General features: G+C 43.8%; 2 protein-coding genes across 2 annotated transcripts; one reads left to right on the top strand and one right to left on the bottom strand.

Moving 5' to 3' along the window:
* The first annotated feature begins 6,684 nt into the window (after nucleotides 1-6,684).
* LOC136552691 (uncharacterized) lies at nucleotides 6,685-8,402 on the top strand. The gene has a single exon (XM_066544254.1). The coding sequence runs from the start codon at nucleotides 6,807-6,809 to the stop codon at nucleotides 8,301-8,303; it is 1,497 nt and encodes a 498-aa protein (XP_066400351.1). The 5' UTR covers nucleotides 6,685-6,806; the 3' UTR covers nucleotides 8,304-8,402.
* A 2,470-nt stretch (nucleotides 8,403-10,872) lies between these two features.
* LOC136550375 (exportin-T-like) lies at nucleotides 10,873-18,428 on the bottom strand. The gene is made up of 15 exons (XM_066541923.1): nucleotides 16,594-18,428; nucleotides 16,415-16,510; nucleotides 16,218-16,307; nucleotides 16,019-16,123; nucleotides 15,792-15,851; nucleotides 15,530-15,592; nucleotides 15,338-15,433; nucleotides 14,210-14,374; nucleotides 13,562-13,735; nucleotides 13,384-13,443; nucleotides 13,180-13,278; nucleotides 12,447-12,593; nucleotides 11,898-12,053; nucleotides 11,764-11,813; nucleotides 10,873-11,356 (listed from the first exon to the last, which is right to left on the bottom strand). The coding sequence occupies exons 1-13, from the start codon at nucleotides 18,283-18,285 to the stop codon at nucleotides 11,964-11,966; spliced, it is 2,937 nt and encodes a 978-aa protein (XP_066398020.1). The 5' UTR covers nucleotides 18,286-18,428; the 3' UTR covers nucleotides 10,873-11,356; nucleotides 11,764-11,813; nucleotides 11,898-11,963.
* Nucleotides 18,429-20,827: the final 2,399 nt, after the last annotated feature.

The raw sequence follows: 20,827 nt of genomic DNA, 5'->3' as shown, positions 1-20,827 counted from the left end.
GGCCATGGTCCACTTTCCAGATGTGTTGTGTGGCACGAACTTGAGCCGCGTTGACACATACAGGCTTATGGAAAAAAAATTATGCCAGCATAGATGAGTTGAGCTTGACATGACTCATGCCACACAATAATAAAAAGATATGCTACAAGTGATCCCATTTAGTATTATAGCACTGACTCGATATTTTTATTAGGGATTTTCAGTCCGAAGTACTCGCTCAGTCCCAAGTTATAAATCATTTCAACTTTTTTTAGAGAGTCAAAACATCTTAAGTTTGATCAAAATTATAGAGAAAATTATAAATATTTATGACATAAAATAGGTATACTGTAAAAATATAATTACCGATGAATCTAATGATACTTATTTGGTATCATAAATATTATTATTTTATTATATAAATTTGGTTAAACTTAAGATGCGTCGACTCTTCAACAAAATTAGAATGACTTATAGTTTGGCATGGAGGGAGTACAACACAAATAGTTGGATTAACCAGTGATGTGTGTGCATCCGGCTCCGGCACGCAGGTGTGTCGCCGTGGCCTAAATGTTTATTAGGTCAAAGAAAAAGATGGAGCAAGGGAGAGCAACCTCATGCCGGACTCCACAGCTATATACATGCTGCCTTGTCATATGTCACAGTCCTACAATTTTGTAAAGTGCTAGTGCTATTCTTATTTTCCGCTGTACCTGTAATAAATACCAGGACAAACATTGTACGAGTTCAAATTCTTTGGAACACAAAATAAACAAACACTCTAGGAGTTCAAATTCTTTGGAGCCCAAAATAAACTAATGTAGAAGCAGCCCATTTAAAGGTTCATGTTTTTTTTTAAACATATAAGGGGAAATTGGTTCTGGAGCATCGAAAGATCGTGACTTCCATAAAATACCACAGAAAGACATCGGTCCCGTAAAATACCACTGAAAGATGCACACGTGAACTGAAAGTACCATTCTGTTAGATTTGAGCGTTAGGTCCGTTAACTTAGACCAAAATACTCCCAAATCGGTACAAGAGCTCTAAAAACATAATAACCAAGCCCCAAACCGGTACAGGAGCTCTAAAAACATAAGAATGAAGTACATGGCATGAACTGACAGCATTTCAACACATACAAGTCACCATATGCACTAAATATTGACCAAGCACATGAAAAATATTCTGGACTAACTGGTGTGCCTGGTGGTCTTTGGTCAGTTGGTGTAGAAACAGAAGCTGCCATCCTTCTTGTTGTTGGTCCTGGACTAACTGGTGCTTGGATGGCTAAGGAAGTAGAGGGGCTAGCTGTAGCTGTACCAGGTGATTGAGTGACTAAAGAAGTAGAGGTTATTCCTGTATCATTCTTTGAAGTACCACCTCCTTCCTTTCTTTTCCTACATAACAGCAATGTAATCAAATCATTTTGCATGTAGGGTAATTCAGCTAAAACATGAAACTTGAAGTTCAACTTACCTAGGTTCAACAGCAAGTTCAGTAGGGGGCTCAGAAGAAGTAGAGGTTCCTGTAGCATTCTTCTTGGACTTTTTGGAAGCATTCTTGCATTTTGAAGTACCACATCCTCCCTTTCTTTTACTACAGAACAGCAATGTAATCAAATCATTTTGCATGTGGAAAAAAAAGAAATCGATTATGTGGTACAGATCTCATTTTATCCTTTGATGATATGAGATAAACCGAACACATTGATGTTTTGACAATGTTATTTTGCTTCAACTTCACCTACAGACTTATATGTTTTCACAAAAACAAAATGGTAAGACCTGTCAATACTAAAATCGTGTAATATGTGAAGAATTCAGAATGTGTTGAATTGTTGAAATTGATTGCACTTTCATTGTTTTCCAGCCAGCCTTGCCGATGCACAGTTGCAGACTAGCGCTCTTTGTATAGTAAAATCTCTTCCCTCACTCTGCTTAACACAAAACCTGGCCGAATACCTTGGTACCAGTCTATTGTTTTCTACATCAATTGATATATGAACTGTTTTCATTAGCTTAATCGGCTACTATCAGGGTGAAGAGGACAGAAATTAAGTTTGAGGGAATCTAACTTAATGCAAGTGCCCAATATTCAAGCAAGACACATCTACTTGACATCCCTTTTCTACTGCAAGCTGCATGGCGGGCCCAAGATCAATGTTCAGTGCAAAAACCACCCTTACCTGGACGATCTAGTAGGGCGCGGCAAAGCCACGCCTCGGTTTCTAGTTGAAAGCCTTGCCAGTGTGATAAAATATTAGTTTCTGATATACTGTGAGTGCAGACTTATGGCTAAATTCCTTGATAGCTGAGATCGCATGATTCAAAATACATAGAATTGCTGCAACAAATTAGATATAGTCGCACACAAAGCTAAAAGCTTAGAAGTACCTTCGGATCAAGAAATAATTTCAATTTCCTGATACAGCTGCATCTCCTAAGGAGATGAAACATCATTGCCAGAAGAGCATGGTGATTCGCCATGAAATTAATAATAAGGGATTCACATATTGGAAGCTTATCCATTTCCTGCAGGAAGGTCACATATCCAGCTATTTCCTGCCATATGCACAATTTTCATTAAGTTTAATGAGAAGATGAAATCAGCAAATTATCAGTAGTTTTATTTGCAAAATTACCAATGTTTCAGCTCTAATTCTTGAAACAAAGTAATTAACATTGGCCCTATTGATGAATTATAAGAATAGAATGATAGAAAAGTTGCTCTTAACTCGTGTCTTCAGAATAGCTATTACGGTTCTTAAAGATAGGGAAGTAATGGCTTCAGGGCAAGCAGCAGGGGTTTTCACTAAGTTGTGTCCAAAATTATCAAGTTTTACATTGTGTTCAGCTTGGCTACCTTTTACAAAATTGTAAAATCTTTTCTCTAGTTTGCAGACATAACATTTAACATTGAATTTGTCATGAAATTTTGTGCATAAACAAATTACCCGATGAAGTGCGAGAGAAACTATCAGCCCCTTGGCAGAATCATATCTCTCCATCAATCCTGTGGATGATATGAGTATTCCAAGAAAGGTCGAGTGCATGATATATAGTGACTGAAGATGACGCCCGGACACAGCAAACTGGTGGAGGCTTTGAGCATTGGGGATTTGATCTCCAGCTTCCCGGTGTCCAAGACGCTGTAGTCGAGACACTCGAGAGATTCCGAAAAAATGGAGACGTCACAGACGGGGCCGAGATTAGACACAGAGATACCGAGCTTCTGCAGGCGCGGACACTGCGCACTGGAGGAGTAGTCACGGCCGGCGCAACACACAGTCGAGGAGGAGGAGGTGGTGGACGGCGCAGGCAGTGCGGCCTCTGCGTGACGAGTGGCCCACGGCGGACGGCGTGGCCTCCACACGGGGAGCGGCCTGCGCGCGAAGAGGAAGCCGCGGCGGCCGGCGTAGGAGGCCCTCGGAGCTCCCAGGCGGCCGGCGGACGGGCGGAGGCGGCGCGGCCTCCGCACGACGAACGGCCCGCGGCGGACGGCGCAGGCGGCACGGCCTGCGCGCGAGTACCAGCCCGCGGCGGACGGCGCAGCCTCCACACGGGGAGCGACCTACGCGCGGAGAGGAAGCCGCGGCGGCCGGCGCAGGAGGCCCTCGGAGCTCCCAGGCGGCCGGCGGACGGGCGGAGGCGGCGCTCCGCAGGCAGAACCGAGCGCGGCGCGGCTCTCACTTTCCCGTACGAGGATAAGGAAGGGTAAAAATGTCAGCTAACTTTTGGAGTTTAGATCAAATTAACGCTCCTAAGTGTAAAACCTGACGGAGTGCTATTTTCAGTTTACGGTGACAACTTTAGTGCTATTTTACGGAGCCAAACTCTTTCAATGGTATTTTACGGAGGACGTAACCTTTCGATGCTACAGAACCAATTTTCCCAACATATAAAGGCTCATGTTGCTTCTCCACCCAGAGCTAGGTTTATGATTACAATACATTATAGACGCCGCGCTTCTTTTTTCCACTCAGCGCCTTTGAGATTGGGAGCCAAATTCTCCAGAAGCTAATACTGTAGTGGTTAAAAATCTGAGCAAGCGATAACAGGCAGGCCTAACATGCCCCCCCCCCCCCCCCCTTTTTTTGAAGTGTTCTGTACGTGCTCCATTATCGAACATGGGTCATGGAATTGCCCTGTTCAATAACATGGGTCATGGAATTGTTCTGTTCGCTTGACTGATAAGCCACGACTGAAAGTAGTGTTGACTGATTTGTTGTGAAAGAAAATATTGTTCATTAGCTGAAAAAATACGGCTTATAAGCCAAGCGAACAGGACGATAGCATTTGCAAGTACCAATAGCAAATAACAGGCTTTGTCATCACTACATCATCTATCTGTTCTTTAAGAGTACCACAACAAAGCTCCAATCTATAACAATGATCTATATAATAGTGACGTTGTGAACATCAAGCTTTTATTGTATTTTTTGGTAATAGTACAATGCACATTTATACTTATATTACCACGGTATTATTTTTCCATTGCAACATACGGACATTCACCTAGTAAGACTAAAAAACAAACTTTGGTCCTAGCTTTTAAAAATTATTATGCGAAGTGTTTCTTATGATGAAAAGACAATGTGTGCAACATACACTCCTTAACATGTTATATGGTACACCATCCATTTCAAATTATAAGATATTTTGGTTTTTCTAGATACATTATATATATATATATATATAAACATAATGTATATTTAAGTAGCTTAGCCACTGGCGGAACCAGGGGGCAGCAGGGGCCTTCCTCCCCCCCCCCCAAGCACAGTGGATTTTTTAAAATGGCTATAAAACATCAATTGCATAGTAAAAAAAAGTTATTATTTCACTCTTTTTATGATAAATATTATGTTTTTCGTTATGAGTACTAAATATATATGTAAAAATGTTGATAAGCTATTGAGACATATACTTGTTGTACATATTTATCGTGTTTACGAGGTGTCATCGTATTGTCCGCCCCCCCATTGATCAAAAGTTCTGGTTCCACCACTGTACTAGAAAAGCCAAAACGTCTTTATATATATAGTAAGTACAATGTATCTAAGAAAGCAAAAACGTATTATAAGTTGGAACGAAGAGAATACTAAATATCTTCTTTTCTGAAATCAGTATGCCAAGAAATGTATTAAAAACCGTTGCGGCCTTGCCGTGCAGTGCCTGTATTATGTCGAAGTATTATAGTTGATACATAATTTATTTCATGTACAGAGTAATAATAATTGTATGCAGGTAGAAGTACGCTTTTTTAAGCTACTTGGCTTCGTTATTTTCGCTTAGGTGTCATGGTTTGCAACAAAACGTCCGTGAAACGATTATCGGTGGAAATTATGTTCACGTGAATATATACAAATGTTATTGTATGTATTTAAATTACCTGTGTAGCCCTACAACAATGGATGTTATTTATATATATTGTGTTAGTCATATAAGCAATTTTTATATGAAGTATATAATTTGCAAGTTTTTTTTGAATTTTGTAAATGCCCAACAACGTTCATAGACGTGGTTATTTAAGAGCACGAACACACGCATGGATTTTAACCGGTGGTAATAAACCTTTGGTTGATTTGGTTTCGCAAATATTATTATACAGATGCCAATTGAAATTTGGAGCATGAGTGTCTGAAGGTAAATGATAAAAATACTTCAATATGTGAAATGGATATAGATGGAGAAACTGAATTGTTAGTGTTGAATATTTGAAGCTGCACTAATGTGTGCGATATTACTACCTCCGTACGTAAAAGAATGCAATTATGGGATGCGTGTCGGTCAAAGAAGTTCAAGTTTGACCAAGTTTATAGCAAAAATTATTAGTATTTATGTCTCTAAATAAATTTATTATAAAATATATTCTATAACTAATCTAATGGTACTTACTTTGTATCATAAATGTTTACACTTTTTTATATAAATTTAGTCAAAGTTCAAACTATTTGACTTCTCAAAAAACGAGAATTGCATTCTTTTATGGACGGAAGGAGTATCACCCTGTTCGCTGATGCTAAAATTTGGCTTATGTTGATGCTTATGCTGAAATATTGTGAGAGAAAAATACTGTTCCATAGATGAAAAGTAGTTCTGAATAAACTCAAGCGAACATGGCCTATATATCTATTGCATAGTTCTATTTATGAGAAACAAAATAGAACTTGTTTTTATTTTATTTTATGAATTTTGTATGATTTTATATAGATTTTTAAACTTTTAGCTGATTAAAACCCGAATGAAAAAGGAAAACCTAATAGGACAAACGTTTTGCACCTAGGCCCATGTACTTTTCCTTATTCTCAACATGCTCTGATGTGCTGTCAATAATTGTTTTAATGAGTCAGGAGTTTAGCATTGGGAACCCGGAAAAGCTTCTATTCTCCTTTCCTCATCCACGAGCTCACAGCAGAGCGCAGCACGCACGCAGGGTGCGCAGCTCGGTTGTGACCGTGGCACGGCCGCCAGGGATGGCCGGGAACGCCACAGCAACGGCGCAGGCGGCGCCCGCACCCCGCTCGCGCTGGGGCCGCTGGCCACCTGCCCGCGTTATCGGGGTTCGACCTGGGCCGTCCACATGCCCGATCCGATGGCCGGGAACGGCGATCGACGTGGCCACACTCACTGGCTCGCTTTTGGTGCGTAAATCGTATTAAGAGAAGATGTGCGTAAATCCCTTTTGCCGCGTATCGTGCTCGTATACCCCCACCGAAACCGCAGTCGAGGCCACGAGGGTGCAAAACACAAACCCGTCAACTTCCCTTCTCCGATTCCCCAATCGGCCGACTTCCAATCCCTAACCCTAGTCCCATCGCCGCCGCGATGCTCCGCTCGCCGGGCAATTCGCCCCGCCGCCTCTCGCCGTCGCCGTCGCCGTCGCCGACACCCGCACCCTCCACCCCTCGCCCGCCCTCCCCGACCCCCTCCACCGCCTCCGCCCTCGCCACCGCCTCTTCGAAGCGCCGCCGGCCGGAGGTGCTCGACGAGGACACATACGTCGCCGCCATCGAGCGCATCATCGAGCGGGACTTCTTCCCGGACCTCCCCCGCCTCCGCGACCGCCTCGATTGGCTCCAGGCTGTGCGGTCCCGCGACCCGCTCATACTCCGCGATGCGCAGCTCAAGATCCTGGACCGCCGCCGCCGCCTCCAGCGCCGTGGGACGGGGCCCGTCCCCACCCCGACGCCGGCCACCTCCACTGCGCTCCGCTCCCCGTCCTTCCTCACCACCCCCGCCGGATCCGTTGCCGGCGGCGTGGGAGCTCCCGAGGAGGAGGACGACGACCTCACGGACGCGCTCTCCCTCGACGGCTTCTTCCGCCACTTCACCAGCGAGGACAACGAGTCCTTCTCTCGCATTCTAGACAAGGTAAACCAACGCCGCCGCGAGCGCTACGCCCACCTACTGGAGCCTGCCGAGGCGGGGAATAAACCATTGTTGGAGGACGCCAAGCTCGATAGGATAACAGATGGGTATGGTACATCAGGGCAACCACCGAGTACACTTGAAGGCGCCAAGTTCGTGGCAAAGAACCTGCTCATGTATTACCCGGCTGACCGTGGGGAAGCGCCTCTCACAGAGGATGAGCGTGCAGAGCGGATCAAGGGGATGACCAAGGAGATAGACAAATCAAACACTAGATTACATGGCAGAGCCACGGCTGATGATGCAAGGCCCAAGGAGGAGGAGGCTGCCATATTGTATGCGCTAGTTGCAGGCTCTACTCCAGGGGGGATGGCCTACCATGATCCTGACAAGTTGAAGAAGTATGATTTGGAGGATCTGAGGAAGACGCCGAGCCCTTTCTATCTTGAGTCAGACAAAAAGGCCAACAATGGATATAGTTTTGTGAGGACACCATCACCGGCACCTGGTGTGGATGAGTCGCCGTTCATGACATGGGGTGAAATTGATGGAACGCCGCTGAGGCTGGACCCTGATGAGACACCAGGTGGTAGTGAGAGAGCACATTTCAAGATCCCACCACCTCCTGCTCGTGATGTCAAGGCACACCTGCTTTCAAGGGATGCTGCTAGGAAAATAAAGGAGCGTTCTAAGATCTTCCATAGGCCGCCCTTACCATCCCCTGTGAGGGGAGGCAGTGCAAGCCCCAGAACCCTCTCACCAGCTGCACAAAAATTTGTCAGGAATGCCATCTCAAAGTCGGCGAAGTCCTCGAACACCATTGATGAATCTCTCCGTGCAAGCTACAGAGGTTCAACCCCATCTGCAAGCACTCCCAAGACAAGGTTTTCAAGAGACCCAGGCCTCGCATCGCAGTCTCCATCAACAAGGCAGGGTTCCACCCCTCCCTGGTGATTTTTAGTAAGCCTCTTAATGTTATTTCAGAAAATGGATAAATGACCCATCTGTACTGTAACAAATTGTGTAATGATGAAAGATTGGAAGTGATGCTTATTTACTTTCAATATCTGAGCCACCCTAACAAATCACTGTCATGAGCATATATTTGCATGCTAAGTTCCAACATGCACTTCAATTTTCAACGGTTTAACATCTGTTTCAAAGGCTTAGGCGTCTGGGCAGACCCAGCTCGCCCTTTGTCGCCTTGTTGCCTTTAGAACAATGACTTCAACAAAAAACTATCATGGCATCGAAATACATGGTAAATTCACTCCTGTTGAACGCCTGTCATTTCAGCTAAACATTCTAGATCAATGGCCCTTGATATCAGAACAAGCTAGGAGCCAAAATAAATTGTACCTAGTAGCTAGGGCTCTTGATTTTGTTGAATGAAAATCCTTGTGATTTACTATGGATCATTCATGCTCTCCGACGTGAGCATATTCTGCATCAGGATTCTTCATGCTGAGAAATGGGAATTGGATAATATTAGTGATGATTATTCGATATCCCCTGTAGATATGCAGCTCGGTTGGGATGATGCATCAATCTTAATTTGCATACGCGTTACAACCCGGGAATCTCTTAGTTGATCTGTTGCATTTCAGTCTGTCGGCTACAAGCAAGCAATGTTCCACATTAGCTAGCTAGCCTGATTACTTAAATTAGATAAAGCTTGATTTGGTCAACCAGCATATACGCTGAACTGAATACCGGCAGTTTCTTTTGATTTTTGAATGGGGATACTCACTTCTTAAATAGACAGCTTACTTGACATTTGAACTTGAACAAGAGAAGAAAATGTTACCTACGCACGCACAAGTTTTTTTTTTTCTTCCAGACTAGTTCTACGCCAGTTATTTTATCCTGCCATAGTTGATCTTTTTTGGCCAAAAGCAGAGGCTTTATGTTTTAAATATAGGCATTTAAGTAACCTAACTCCAAATAATACAGCCGGCTTACTAGCTGTAAGGCTCTTTGTAGCCTTCTTTTAGCCCACTCATATAGTAGTTAGATCTTCACTGTTAATACATGACTCACTTGTCTCTCTCGCAGTTTCTTGGTTTTTATGCCCAAAACGGCTGTAAGCTTACAACTTGCTTTTTCTCTCTCCTTCCCTTTCTTCTTCACCTCAGCATTTAGCTAATTTACAGCCTGTTATTATACTTGCTCTCAGCAACATCCTTTGGCATATATAGTCATTATTAATTGTTAGTGTAAACTTTTTCAGGTCAACGCATGCTTTTGTGCCTTGATTATCTTTTCACTATCGGCTCAGCAGCATCTGCTCCCAACTTCCTATACACTGCATGTCAACAACCTCATGTAGGTCATGGTAGGTGTGCCTTGAGTTCTAGTCATAGACAAGACGATCGCAGCCAAATACAATAACACCGCTAATGGTTGTTAGGGCTCCTCTGTGACAAAAATTCTGCGGAGTGATATCCAAGTAACACACCTCTTTCTCCCTTTCGAAGAAAAAAAGGAAAGGAAAGAAAATAAAACCTCTTTTAGCTCGGCCCTGTTTGTTTCGCTGAAATTTAGCTTATATCGGTACTTACGCTGATTTGTTGTGAGAAAAAAATACTGTTTGTTCGCTGAAAGGACGTTGAAGTATGCAGATATTTTTTTTCTCGTTTTCTCGACAAGCAAGCTTGCGGTGGGCGGAAAAAGTGATGGTGCAGCTTAATACTGTTTCTGTTGTCGCTTCTCTGTAGCACGGACTTGAGCCGCGTTGACATAGAGAGGCTTATGGGGAAAAAAATGGTCCGGCATAGATGAGTTGAGGTTGACAACTCATGCCCACACCATAAAAAGACATACAAGAGATTCCCGTTAGTATTATGGCAGTGAAGCCGATATTTCATACGGATTTCCAGTCCGAAGGACACCAGAAATAGTTGGATTAACCCGTGATATGTCATGTGTGCATCCGTCTCCGGCACGCAGGTGTGTCCCCGTGGCCTAAGTTTTTGTTAGGACAAAAGAAAAAAAAATGGAGACCAACCTCATGCCGGACACTCCACAGCTATATACATGCTGCCTAGTCATATGTCGCAGTCCTGCAGTTTTGTAATGTGATCGAGTCTATTAATATTTTAACGCCGTACCTGAAAAATATCAGCTCAAACACTCTTGAGTTCAAATCCTCTGGAGCCCAAAATAAACACACTCTAGGAGCTCACACTCTTTGGAGCCCAAAATAAACTAACGTAGAAGCAGCCTATTTGAATGAAGGCTCATGTTGCTTCTCCAATCAGACCTAGTTTTAGGATAACAATACATCATCGACATCACTCTTCTTTCCACTTAGCAACTTTGGGATCGAGAGCCAAGTTCTTCAAAAGCTAAACTCTAGTCTAGTGGTTAAAAACCTGGGCAAGAGATAACAGGCAGGCCTAACATGGACCTTAGTGTTCTGTACATGCTCCATTACCGAACAGGATGGGCTAAGATAGGAACAGATCAACAAAACTTCCAACTGTTGAAACAACTGCAACATGGATCATGGAATTCTCCATGAGATATAACATTTGCAGGCACCAACATGACATGCTCTGTCATCACTGCATCATCAGATTGGAGAAGTTGGCGATAAAATAATTTATGAACGCAAATCGGAGAATTAACCAAAAAATATATGTACATCACCCCAGATGGCAATAGGGGGTGCAAAAACCGCTGCCGTTTCTCAAAATTTGGTATAACACAACTCACAACACAACAGGCGGTGCGACAGTTTTTGTCAGGAAAAACACAGCCTACACAACACTCTTTTTGCCCCTATACCAACTAGTTCACTGGAAGTACCTTGCAAAATTTCAGGCCCAGACAGCATAACAGACTGATTTGGGGAGAAAGGCCAAAATAAGAAAATAGAACCCTGTATTTCCTTCTTAGGAGAAACTATTGCGGGATGAATTCCCCTGCATCTTAGATAGAATACAATGAATAAGGAGGCCACCATGGTTGCCAGACTTGGTAAAGATAATGCCGCAGTAAAACATCTGCAAAGCACAAGGGTAAGTTATGATAAATTGCATGTAGCCAAAATAAACTGAACTGAGAAATAAGAGTGAAATCGCACAATTTTCTTCGGTGGTGGTGTAAAAGCAAATGATGCATTTAGCCAATTGTGTTACACCCAGCTAAAATAGCCATTAGGGTCACAAATTCACAAATCTAAAGCCAGACAATGCATGCAGCAACGTGCTTCTGCCACTGGGAGACAAATGTATGGAGTCGCTGAATGACTCCACACATATTGAACTACTCGAGTTGAATGCTCAGAACAACAGGAAAAGTACCCGAGAAGATGCATAGGAACAACAAAACACGCCTTGGAGAGTTATAACCAAAAGAGATGGATAAAAAAAGGTAGATAGCTTGAATTGCATTAGAGGCAAGAGATTACCTTCCAATCTCAGAAATGGTAGCTCTATGTACATTGATGGCACAACTAGCCTGCAAATTATAAGGAATTATGCCCAAAAAATCAGAAAAGAATACAAAAAGCAAAATAAGAAACAAAAGGATAGTAATAACTACCTATAATTGAATAACATAGTCGAGGAGTCTTTTGGTGGAAAACATATTGAAAATGAAAGAACGATGCTATCTGAAAACAAGACTCCCATTCCCTTGTGGTCTTATCTTCTCAACAAGCGATTGATAAAATGACCTGAATGCCTTGATATCATTTCCCTGTCAAAACAGAAAGGCACACATTACAACAAGAAACAGTCTTTTTAATCAATCCAAAAGAAATTTGCTATTTAAGATCCCACAGGTCAGCAACTTCTCACAATTCCACCTAACAATGAAATTGCCAAAAAGAACATAGGGCAAACAGTAGATGGGCTACTCATTCACTCAATTAACATTGAACTTAAGTTATTAATGTTCACTGCGCAAACCACCATTTGTTTTGTGATCCTTGCTGACAAGCATCCGACTATGAATATTCAACAGCACAGAAACAAAGTTTACCCACATCTGAGTTCACTAATTTAAGAAAAACTGATCCATATGGTAATGTCAAGCATCATATCAAGACAAATGTCAAACCAGGTGAGGTTAAAGAGAGAAGTAGCATACCTTCAACTTCTGGTAGTACTGTTCAGTTAGGTCCGGTGGGCAGTGAACTTCAGGAAGACCTTTTGCTACAAAGTTCACAACGAAATCCTCCCCAAATCTTTCATACATAATCTTCTGGGCCAGCACAATTTCACCAAAAAGGACAAGCTATAAAGAAAGAAACAAGTCAAATGAATGAAGCTGTTGAAGAAAAGTATCAATCCACCAGCCAAAAATACATTCACAATGCTGTTAAATTGACAAAACAGGGCATTCTGAGGGCCTGTTTGGATAAACTATGGCTAGCTAGTTGGCTAACAACCAGTTGAAGGCTTGACTAAAAAATTAGCCGACCTATGAGCCCTCCTGTTTGGATGCACTAGTGCTAATTTTATCTAATTTTTAGCTAGCTAGCAATTAGCTCTTGTATCCAAACAGCACAACTGTGGGTTGCCAAACATGCGGAGAACAGATATGCCCTAATCAACCTGAAAAGGTAATGTCAGCTGAAATTGGAATTGCCATTTAACCCAAGTTAACTTAAGTTATTAGACAGTGGTCAGGCACTCACTGATTTCACCCTTTTGTGAGACTAGCACTGGGCACAAAGCTACCTATAAATCCTATCAACATTTACGGAAGCTACTATGATTCAAACAAAGCCAAATACAAAGGGCAAATGGAGGTCCATTTTCATCAACACAGAAAATGTAAGTATTGCCACTTCCCATAGTAGCTAGGTGAAATATCTTACCGAGTTTGCATCGCGTAAATCAAATGATTTATCAAGGACACTGTATAAACAGCAATTAGTAGCAAACTTCTCAATCATAAATACTCGGAAGCCAGGAAGCTGAGGAAACAAGAGAGTAACAAAGGAAGAACCATGTGAGCAATGAGCAATCCAACTCAATGTCAAGTAATGATAGTTAAAAAATTCATGACATAACAGGATTACCTTATCTTCAGAGTTAGAGCACCAGTCTTTTACAAGATTCACGAAAATCTGTACACATGCCTAAGAAACCATGGCCAAGGTGTGAGTAAATGGTGTCCACGGCTTAACTTATAGTCGAGCTCGAGAATGCAGATAGATTTAAAAGAAGATAAAAATCAAGTTAAACCAAAATCCTCACCTTGCGTAGTAGTATATCTTTATGTTTGCATGAGGTAAATAAAAGCAACTGCATTATGGTCTCCAGATACTGCCTACAGCTAGGAGTAAGGAGGACTGTAGAAAGATCATGCGTTGCCATAGCATGCAAGAATGTGTATAATGTCCTCTGCAGCTCTTGCAGTTCTCGCATTTCCTGTAGTGGTGAGACGAAAATATATTACAAAAAGAAATATATCCTGTACGGCTGTACCTGGACAACCCTATCCACCTAAGCTAATGGAATTCATGCCAAACAAACAAGTAAATAGATAAGAACTTATATTAGGCAACAGCCTATCACACTAGCCATACCACGTAAAGTGGAGTGCGTATCATGTCACTTTTGTTCCTTTAGTGAGTATTGAGAATCGTGCAAGAAATATTTGCTTTGTTGAACTGTATTGCATTTGCCACATGTTATAGCTAGAGTTGCATTATCATAAGTAGGAAAACATAAAAAAATAGCAAAATAATTTAGTATATCCCCAAAGTTAGCACATTTCAAAGGCATTAGCATTCTTGCAATATGGAGACAAGCAGAAACATAAAAAAAAGTATACTAAGTATAAGCAGCTAGAAAATAAAGTAATATACACAGTGGCCTGTTTACAGAGGCAATCAACATTACCTCGGTATTGCTTGCAGGACCGGCTGAAAATGCATCTTGTGATAATATCACAGACAAATGACTTGCAATAGTAGGAAATACTTCCTCCAATATGGCGCTAGCCGACGATTTAAATTTGCAGATTATTTGGTTTACCAATACGAGAAATTCCACCATACCTTTAGCCTGTATGAAAATAATAATACTGTGAGAACTGAAATATGATGCAAGATAAAATTAACAATAAGATAGAAAAGGAGAAAGAAACAAGACAAACTAGAAGTCTTTCAAGGCTAATAACAGGCTAGAATCACACATTTTTAGTTGTCTTAACTGCCTATAGGGAGATAGTTACGTGACACGAAACAAGTGCCCTGCCCTAGTGATCACACCCGTAGTCTAAGCACCCTAAGACAACCCCTGAATGAACTTTGCCTAACTCAATTGTGCAGGAATGGTGCTTCTATTGTAGTTCAACCTGTGCTCCACATCAGTATAGTACTAATAATGGTGTTTCCTACTACAAAAGGCAAAAGAAGCAATGCTGGAACAAAGAAGCCAGTCAGGCAGCAAGTAACGGAACATAGGAGTCAGTCAGGCAGCGAGTGATGGAACTTACAAGAAAACAGACATATCTGAGTATGGCAGAGTCTAACAAACCATGAAGCCAATAGGTGTTGTATTTATGTCCATGAGCAGAGAAAGAGGAAAACATGGGGGTAGCGCCGTAGAGGTGCAGAGGATTTGTTCCTATGCTTTTTGGCCACCAGAAAAAAAAACACAAATACGTTCTCTAGTAACTTATTCTAATTTCTTTAGGGCAAGTAAGACTACTTTTAGGAGCACATTGAAATCTTCAGAATGGAAAGAGTGCTTTGTTATTAAGGCACTGCCTGAAATAGCAACATGCAGTTCACAAAGTAGAGAAGGGGTAATTAAGAAATTGCTAATGGCTATCTATGGCCTAATCCTGTGTGTGGCTCAATGGTCTCACTTTGTAATCAACAAGTTCCTTTTGGTTACCTTTCCATTTTAAAGGCTGAAAACCGATTTTTTTTAAACCATTAACACTATTATTTATACAGCAAGACTCTCTCAAGCAGAAAACCAAGAAAACAGAGGCTTGTCATTAAAATATAATTGAAATACCTCGTTATCAAGAAGCAATTGTCTCAGTGCGATTGGAATACATGGAAGCACTGAGATACCTAATATCTCGATCATACGATGCAGAAATGATATGACCTGCATTTCAAGCATATGGAGAAGTTATGGAATGGTTAATCATGTTATCAAAGCACGGAAGTTACAAAGATGCTTAAGGAACAGGTTCAGATTTACCTTAGATCGCAGAGATCTCACGCTAGGAAATGAAACAAGGACTTGCAAAACTACATCAAGGGTCTGGGAGAAGATGATAAAAACAATTTATATCAGAAGAAAGGGCAGAATGAAGACCACAGATGTGGGGGCTACTTAAACATGTAGTAATTGAGGGCTAAAAACTAATTCCACCACTGGCTAGTTGCATATACCAGATGCTACATGGTAACAAGCCAGAACCATACAATATGTGGAATATAGGCAAGTTCACAAAACTTACTTTCTTGAACATGACCCCAATAGCTGGCCTATTTACCATCACAAGGCGCTCATTAAAGCCCTAAAAAAGGCAGTGTACAGAAACAGTAAGTATGAGGTGTAAACAACTTCATGCACAGAAGAATTATTACATGAGAATAAATCGACCACAGGCAGTTTCCCATAGTGTCAATACCACATTTTAGAGAATATTTTATACGCATCCTTGCAATGGTGGATGCAAATTACCTTGCTGACCATATTCAATGCAACAATAATTTGTTGAAGACTAATAGCTCTTGGTGATGATTCCTCAAGCCCTCGTGCTTTGGCATCCATAATAAGCGACTCGATCTGGGGGGTTGGGGGGATGTTACCCGCATCAGTAAGTCTCTCATGCTTTAGTGAAACTAATGCCATAATATTAAGCAAAAGGAAAATTAATCACCTGATGACAGAGAGGATTTAGAAGAGCAGTCAAGCACTGAGCCTGCTTCTCTGGTGATACCTCTTCAATGCCAATCAATAATCCAACAGCCTGAAATTAAACCATGAGTGACTGGTCCAAGTTAGTATTTCCACTGCACAAAACATAAACAAATAGGCACAGGTAAGTTAACCTATAAAGAAAAATAAACAATGCACCTCAAAAATTTGGCTGCCGTCCTCTGAGCTGGGAAATTTAGTATCTTTATTTGCCCAATCCATAGAAGTGAATTGACTTAGTACATCTTGCAGGCTCTGCTAACTCACAGATACATAGTATTAGCTTTAGAATAGCATAAAAGTTACGTCTCTACCAACCAACAGAGATAAGGAAAGACCTGCAATATGGTATCCAGGTAAGGCACTAGCTTTGCCTTCAATGACTTGACTGCCCTCATGAATAAGTATCCTGCACGACGGCTCACGTGGGCATTCTGATGGTGTATTCCACGGTTATCCAAGAACACGCCAAGCAGGTGTGGTACATACTGCACATGCTCCTGCATGAACTTCATGTAGCGGGTAACTGTCTCCAGATACACCAATGCAACTAAGCGGTGTGTGTGACACGAGAACCTCGCAGAAAGGAACATGGGCACAAGCTCCCTTAGCAGCCCTGCCCCAGTCCGAATCTCCTCCTCACCCACAGCTTCTCCAAGCCGGAAGAACAGGGTAAGAGCAACCTCAACATCTTCCACACTAGCTTCTGCAGACGAGAGAGCTGTCACAATCAACCCTCTTATGAACAGCTGAGCGGCAACTGGTGCAACACGACAAATGCTCCGGAACAATACAATCAAATCTTTCCGACGCTCCGCCATGAGGTCCTCCTCCTCCTTCCCTATCTTGTCAAGCACGTCAAGATGCCCCCTATATACTGGATCAAATGACATCTGCACCCGCACCACCTCCAAGATCCGTCCCAAGTGCCCCAACAGCTTCTCAGACGGTGCCTTCATTATGCTCACATAGCCAGATAAGAACTCAAGCACGGAACCAGAGTCCACATCTTCATCGTTACCGCTCTCTGCAGCTGCAAATACAGCTGGTAGCACCTCTTCCAGCATCTCCAATGCTGCAGCTCCATCAGCATCACTAGGACCAAGCCTGCGATGACATTCGAGAGCCTCGGCAGCATATGCTGTCACCAAGGATGCCATCTTCAACCCACTGTCTGGGCTACCAAGCCCCTGCTGTGCAGCCAGGAGTGACCTCAACAATCCCACCTTCGCCCTTGAGTCCATCCTCTTCGACGCCACAGCAGAAAGGCACCCCACCGCTGCAGCAGCAAGTGGAGGCGCGCTTCCCGGCGACATCGCAATGTCAAAGAGTAGAGGAACGAACACATCATTGGCGACTAGTCCGACATCGATCCACGAGATGCACCTGCGCGCCGCTTCAAGGGCCACCGCCGCAGGCGCAGGGTCGGCTATACGGAGGGTCACGGCGGCAGTGTGCCAGTGGCTGGCGATCTGGGACACGCACTGCGCGCGCATGGAATCCTTCACCCGCATAGCGTCGGCGGCCTCGTCAGAAGTGCGGGGGTACTCCTGGGAGAGCAGGTCGTCGTCGAGGGAGATTAGAACCCGCGCGAACATGTCCGTGGGGCCGGGCTGCGGCGGCGCGGGCGGGAGCAGGTCCAGGAAGTAGGAAGGGTAGACATGGGGGTAGTCCAGGCGGACGAGGAGCGCAACAAGCTGCGCGAGCTTGTTGCGGAGGAACGTCGGCGAGGCGGCGTGAGAGGAAACCGCCAGCGAGAGGAGAGAGGAGCGGAGCAGCGCGAGGTCGTCGGGGAGCACTAGGCGGCGGCGGAGGAGCGCGTCGTGGAGGGACTGGAGGCACCAGAAGTGGACCTGCGCGTGCGGGGAGGAGGCGATGCCGGAGAGGCACAGGCGGAGGAGCGACGACGGCGAGGACTCGTCGCGGGCGCGGGCGCAGAAGGCGAGAGCCTCCGCGCGAACGGACGGGGACGCCGCCGCGGCGGCGGGCGAGTCGGAGGCCAGCAGGATGGCCTGCTCGAGGTCGTCCATGGCGGTGCGGACTGCGGAGGAATCTGGGGGAACGAGGCGGAGACGGGGAAAGAGAGGGGAAGGGAGGCGGAGTTGGGGTTAATATACGAGGAGGGGAGGAAGAGAGGGTTTGCTCCGCCGTGAGCCCGTGCTCTCCTCCGTTGTTTGCGAGTATGGGTGGTTTTGCTGCTTGTTTTTGGGTTTGGCTCGCCGGTTTTATTATGGGTTTAAGGGCAGATTTTGGGTTTAGAGGTTTTCTACACTCTGATTGTTAGGCCTTTTTGTTTCATCTTGTCCAAGTAAACATCATTCCACATGATACATCATCGTAACATTATTTTAGTTCTCTTTTGTCTCGTCTCGTCAGCGCAGATAAGTCAAACTCACTCCCTCGTAAAAGCAAAGAAAAAACTTATGTAAGGAACGATACACTCGCTCTACTTCGGTTCTTGGCCTAGCAAGACCAGGGGACCTCTCACCTAAAAAACAAACGAATCCTGATTTCATAAAGAATATAGTGTTAACCACACTTATTTTATTAGCGAATGGATGCAAGTAATGGAGGTTATTTGGTTGCCCACTGGCACGCGTCACGCTCAAACTTTCGCGGCCATCACAAAAAGTAGTTATTGTTTGTTTATTGAGTTAAGTTCAACACGTGCTCAAAGTAAAGAGAGGGAAAAGAACACGGCGATGTTTTTCCGAGGTATTGGAGAGTCGCCACTCCCCACTAGTCCTCGTTGAAGCACCCGCGTTGATCCACGCAAAGATCAAGTGCTTTCTACGGGCCGATTCTTTGACACTCCGTCGCGGTGAATCGTCCACAACCGCTCACAACATGACTTCGGTCATCCACACGCTCCGCCGGATGATCACCAAGCTCCTAATCACCACCGAGCCGTCTAGGTGATGACGATCACCAAGAGTAACAAGCATAAACTCTCACTGACCAAGGCAAGCCTAATGAAAAAGGTGGATGCACACTTGCTATTCACTATGCACTAATGAGGTCCTTAATCTTGGATTATCAAATCTCAATCACCCCACTATGCACTTGCTCTTCTTGCACTCTAAAGGTGTTTCTCAGCTGAACAAATGGGTAAAAAACCTCCCATGAACGAGTGGAGTAAGTATTTATACCCCCTCATTCAAAACATAACGTTCGGAGGCTGAGTCATTACTCTGCGAGCTGACCGGACGCTCCGATCAGTTGTGTCCGCCACTATGTCAGAGAGAGCCGTTAAGTTATGATTGAACTCTGACCAGCGTCTAGTCAGCACCCATCGGACATGTCCGGTCAAGAAAAAGCCTCTCTAGAACCTCTTTGGAGTCGACCGGACACAGGCACCCCAGCGTCCGGTGCTCCTCCACTCAGCATTCGGTCAGTATCAGTCGACTGCAGTTGATTGATCAGACTCTGACCAGCATTCGGTCAGAACACACCGAACGCGTCCGGTCAAGAAAAAGCCTCTCTAAAACCTCTGGAGTGGACCGGACACAGGCACCCCAGCGTCCGATGCTCCTCCACTCAGCGTCCGGTCAGTACCAGACAACTACAGTTGATCAAATGAACTGACTGGACTCACCTTCCAGCGTCCGGTCACAATCAGGCCAGCGTCCGGTCAGACATTTGATCATCCATTCACTTCCAACACGAAATCCTATGTGAATGAAGTTGACTCCAATTAATCTTAGGGCTATTCCTGAGCTACATAGTGCTAGGTTTGATAAGTGTGCACTACACCTAACCCACTAGACTCACCTAGGTCAAGCTACTAGTCCATACCCCCCTTAATAGTACGGCCAAAGAAAAAACGAAGTCCTAAACTACTATACGTGTCACTTCAACTCCAAATGACACTTAGAACTGGCCGTCTTTAACCTTGCCGTCCATCATTTAAAAACCGAAACGAATTCCATCGACGGAGGCGTGAAAACCATAATTGTCCAATCAATTGCCATTACCATGACCTAACTTAAATTACCTCTGTAAAGCACACGTTAGTCATAATCACCGAAATCCAACTAGAGACCTAGATGTTTTCGGTCCCTAGTTGAGCCTAGAAAGACTATCAAATTGGCAACGTACTCTCAAACCAAGGCTCACGGTGACCGTGACAAAAATGGCCACGGAGAGCGTGAGCTTCGCCTTGGCGATCGCAATTGCGCTGTGTCAGTTGTCACTCCTCACGCGAACGTGGCATCGCTGCATCATGACAGGGAGAAACAGCTGGATCGAGAATCACACACTCAGAGCAAAAGCAGTCCCCTTTTTTCTTGAGACTTTTCCCTGTGTGCCCTTATAAAAGATCGTAATTCCCTGTGTGCCCCTGAAAAAATTCAGCGGTCTTCAGCGCCACTACTCCAACTTTTTCGTGTCATCCATGCCACTTCCGTCAGTTTGGGCTCTAACGCCGTTAAACTGCAGGTGTGAAAAGACGAAAATGCCCTTAAGTTCAAATATGTTATTAATTTTTTTTGAGCATCTTAACGACTTCAAATGAAAAAACTCAAAACTAGAAAGTTGTAGATCTCGTCGAGATCTATAATTTTCATATAAATT

Source organism: Miscanthus floridulus, chromosome 4 (assembly GCF_019320115.1).
Source record: "Miscanthus floridulus cultivar M001 chromosome 4, ASM1932011v1, whole genome shotgun sequence".
Taxonomy (NCBI): Eukaryota; Viridiplantae; Streptophyta; class Magnoliopsida; order Poales; family Poaceae; genus Miscanthus; species Miscanthus floridulus.
The sequence above is the reverse complement of the archived record's forward strand: the minus strand, read 5'-3'. Positions and strand labels throughout refer to the sequence as shown.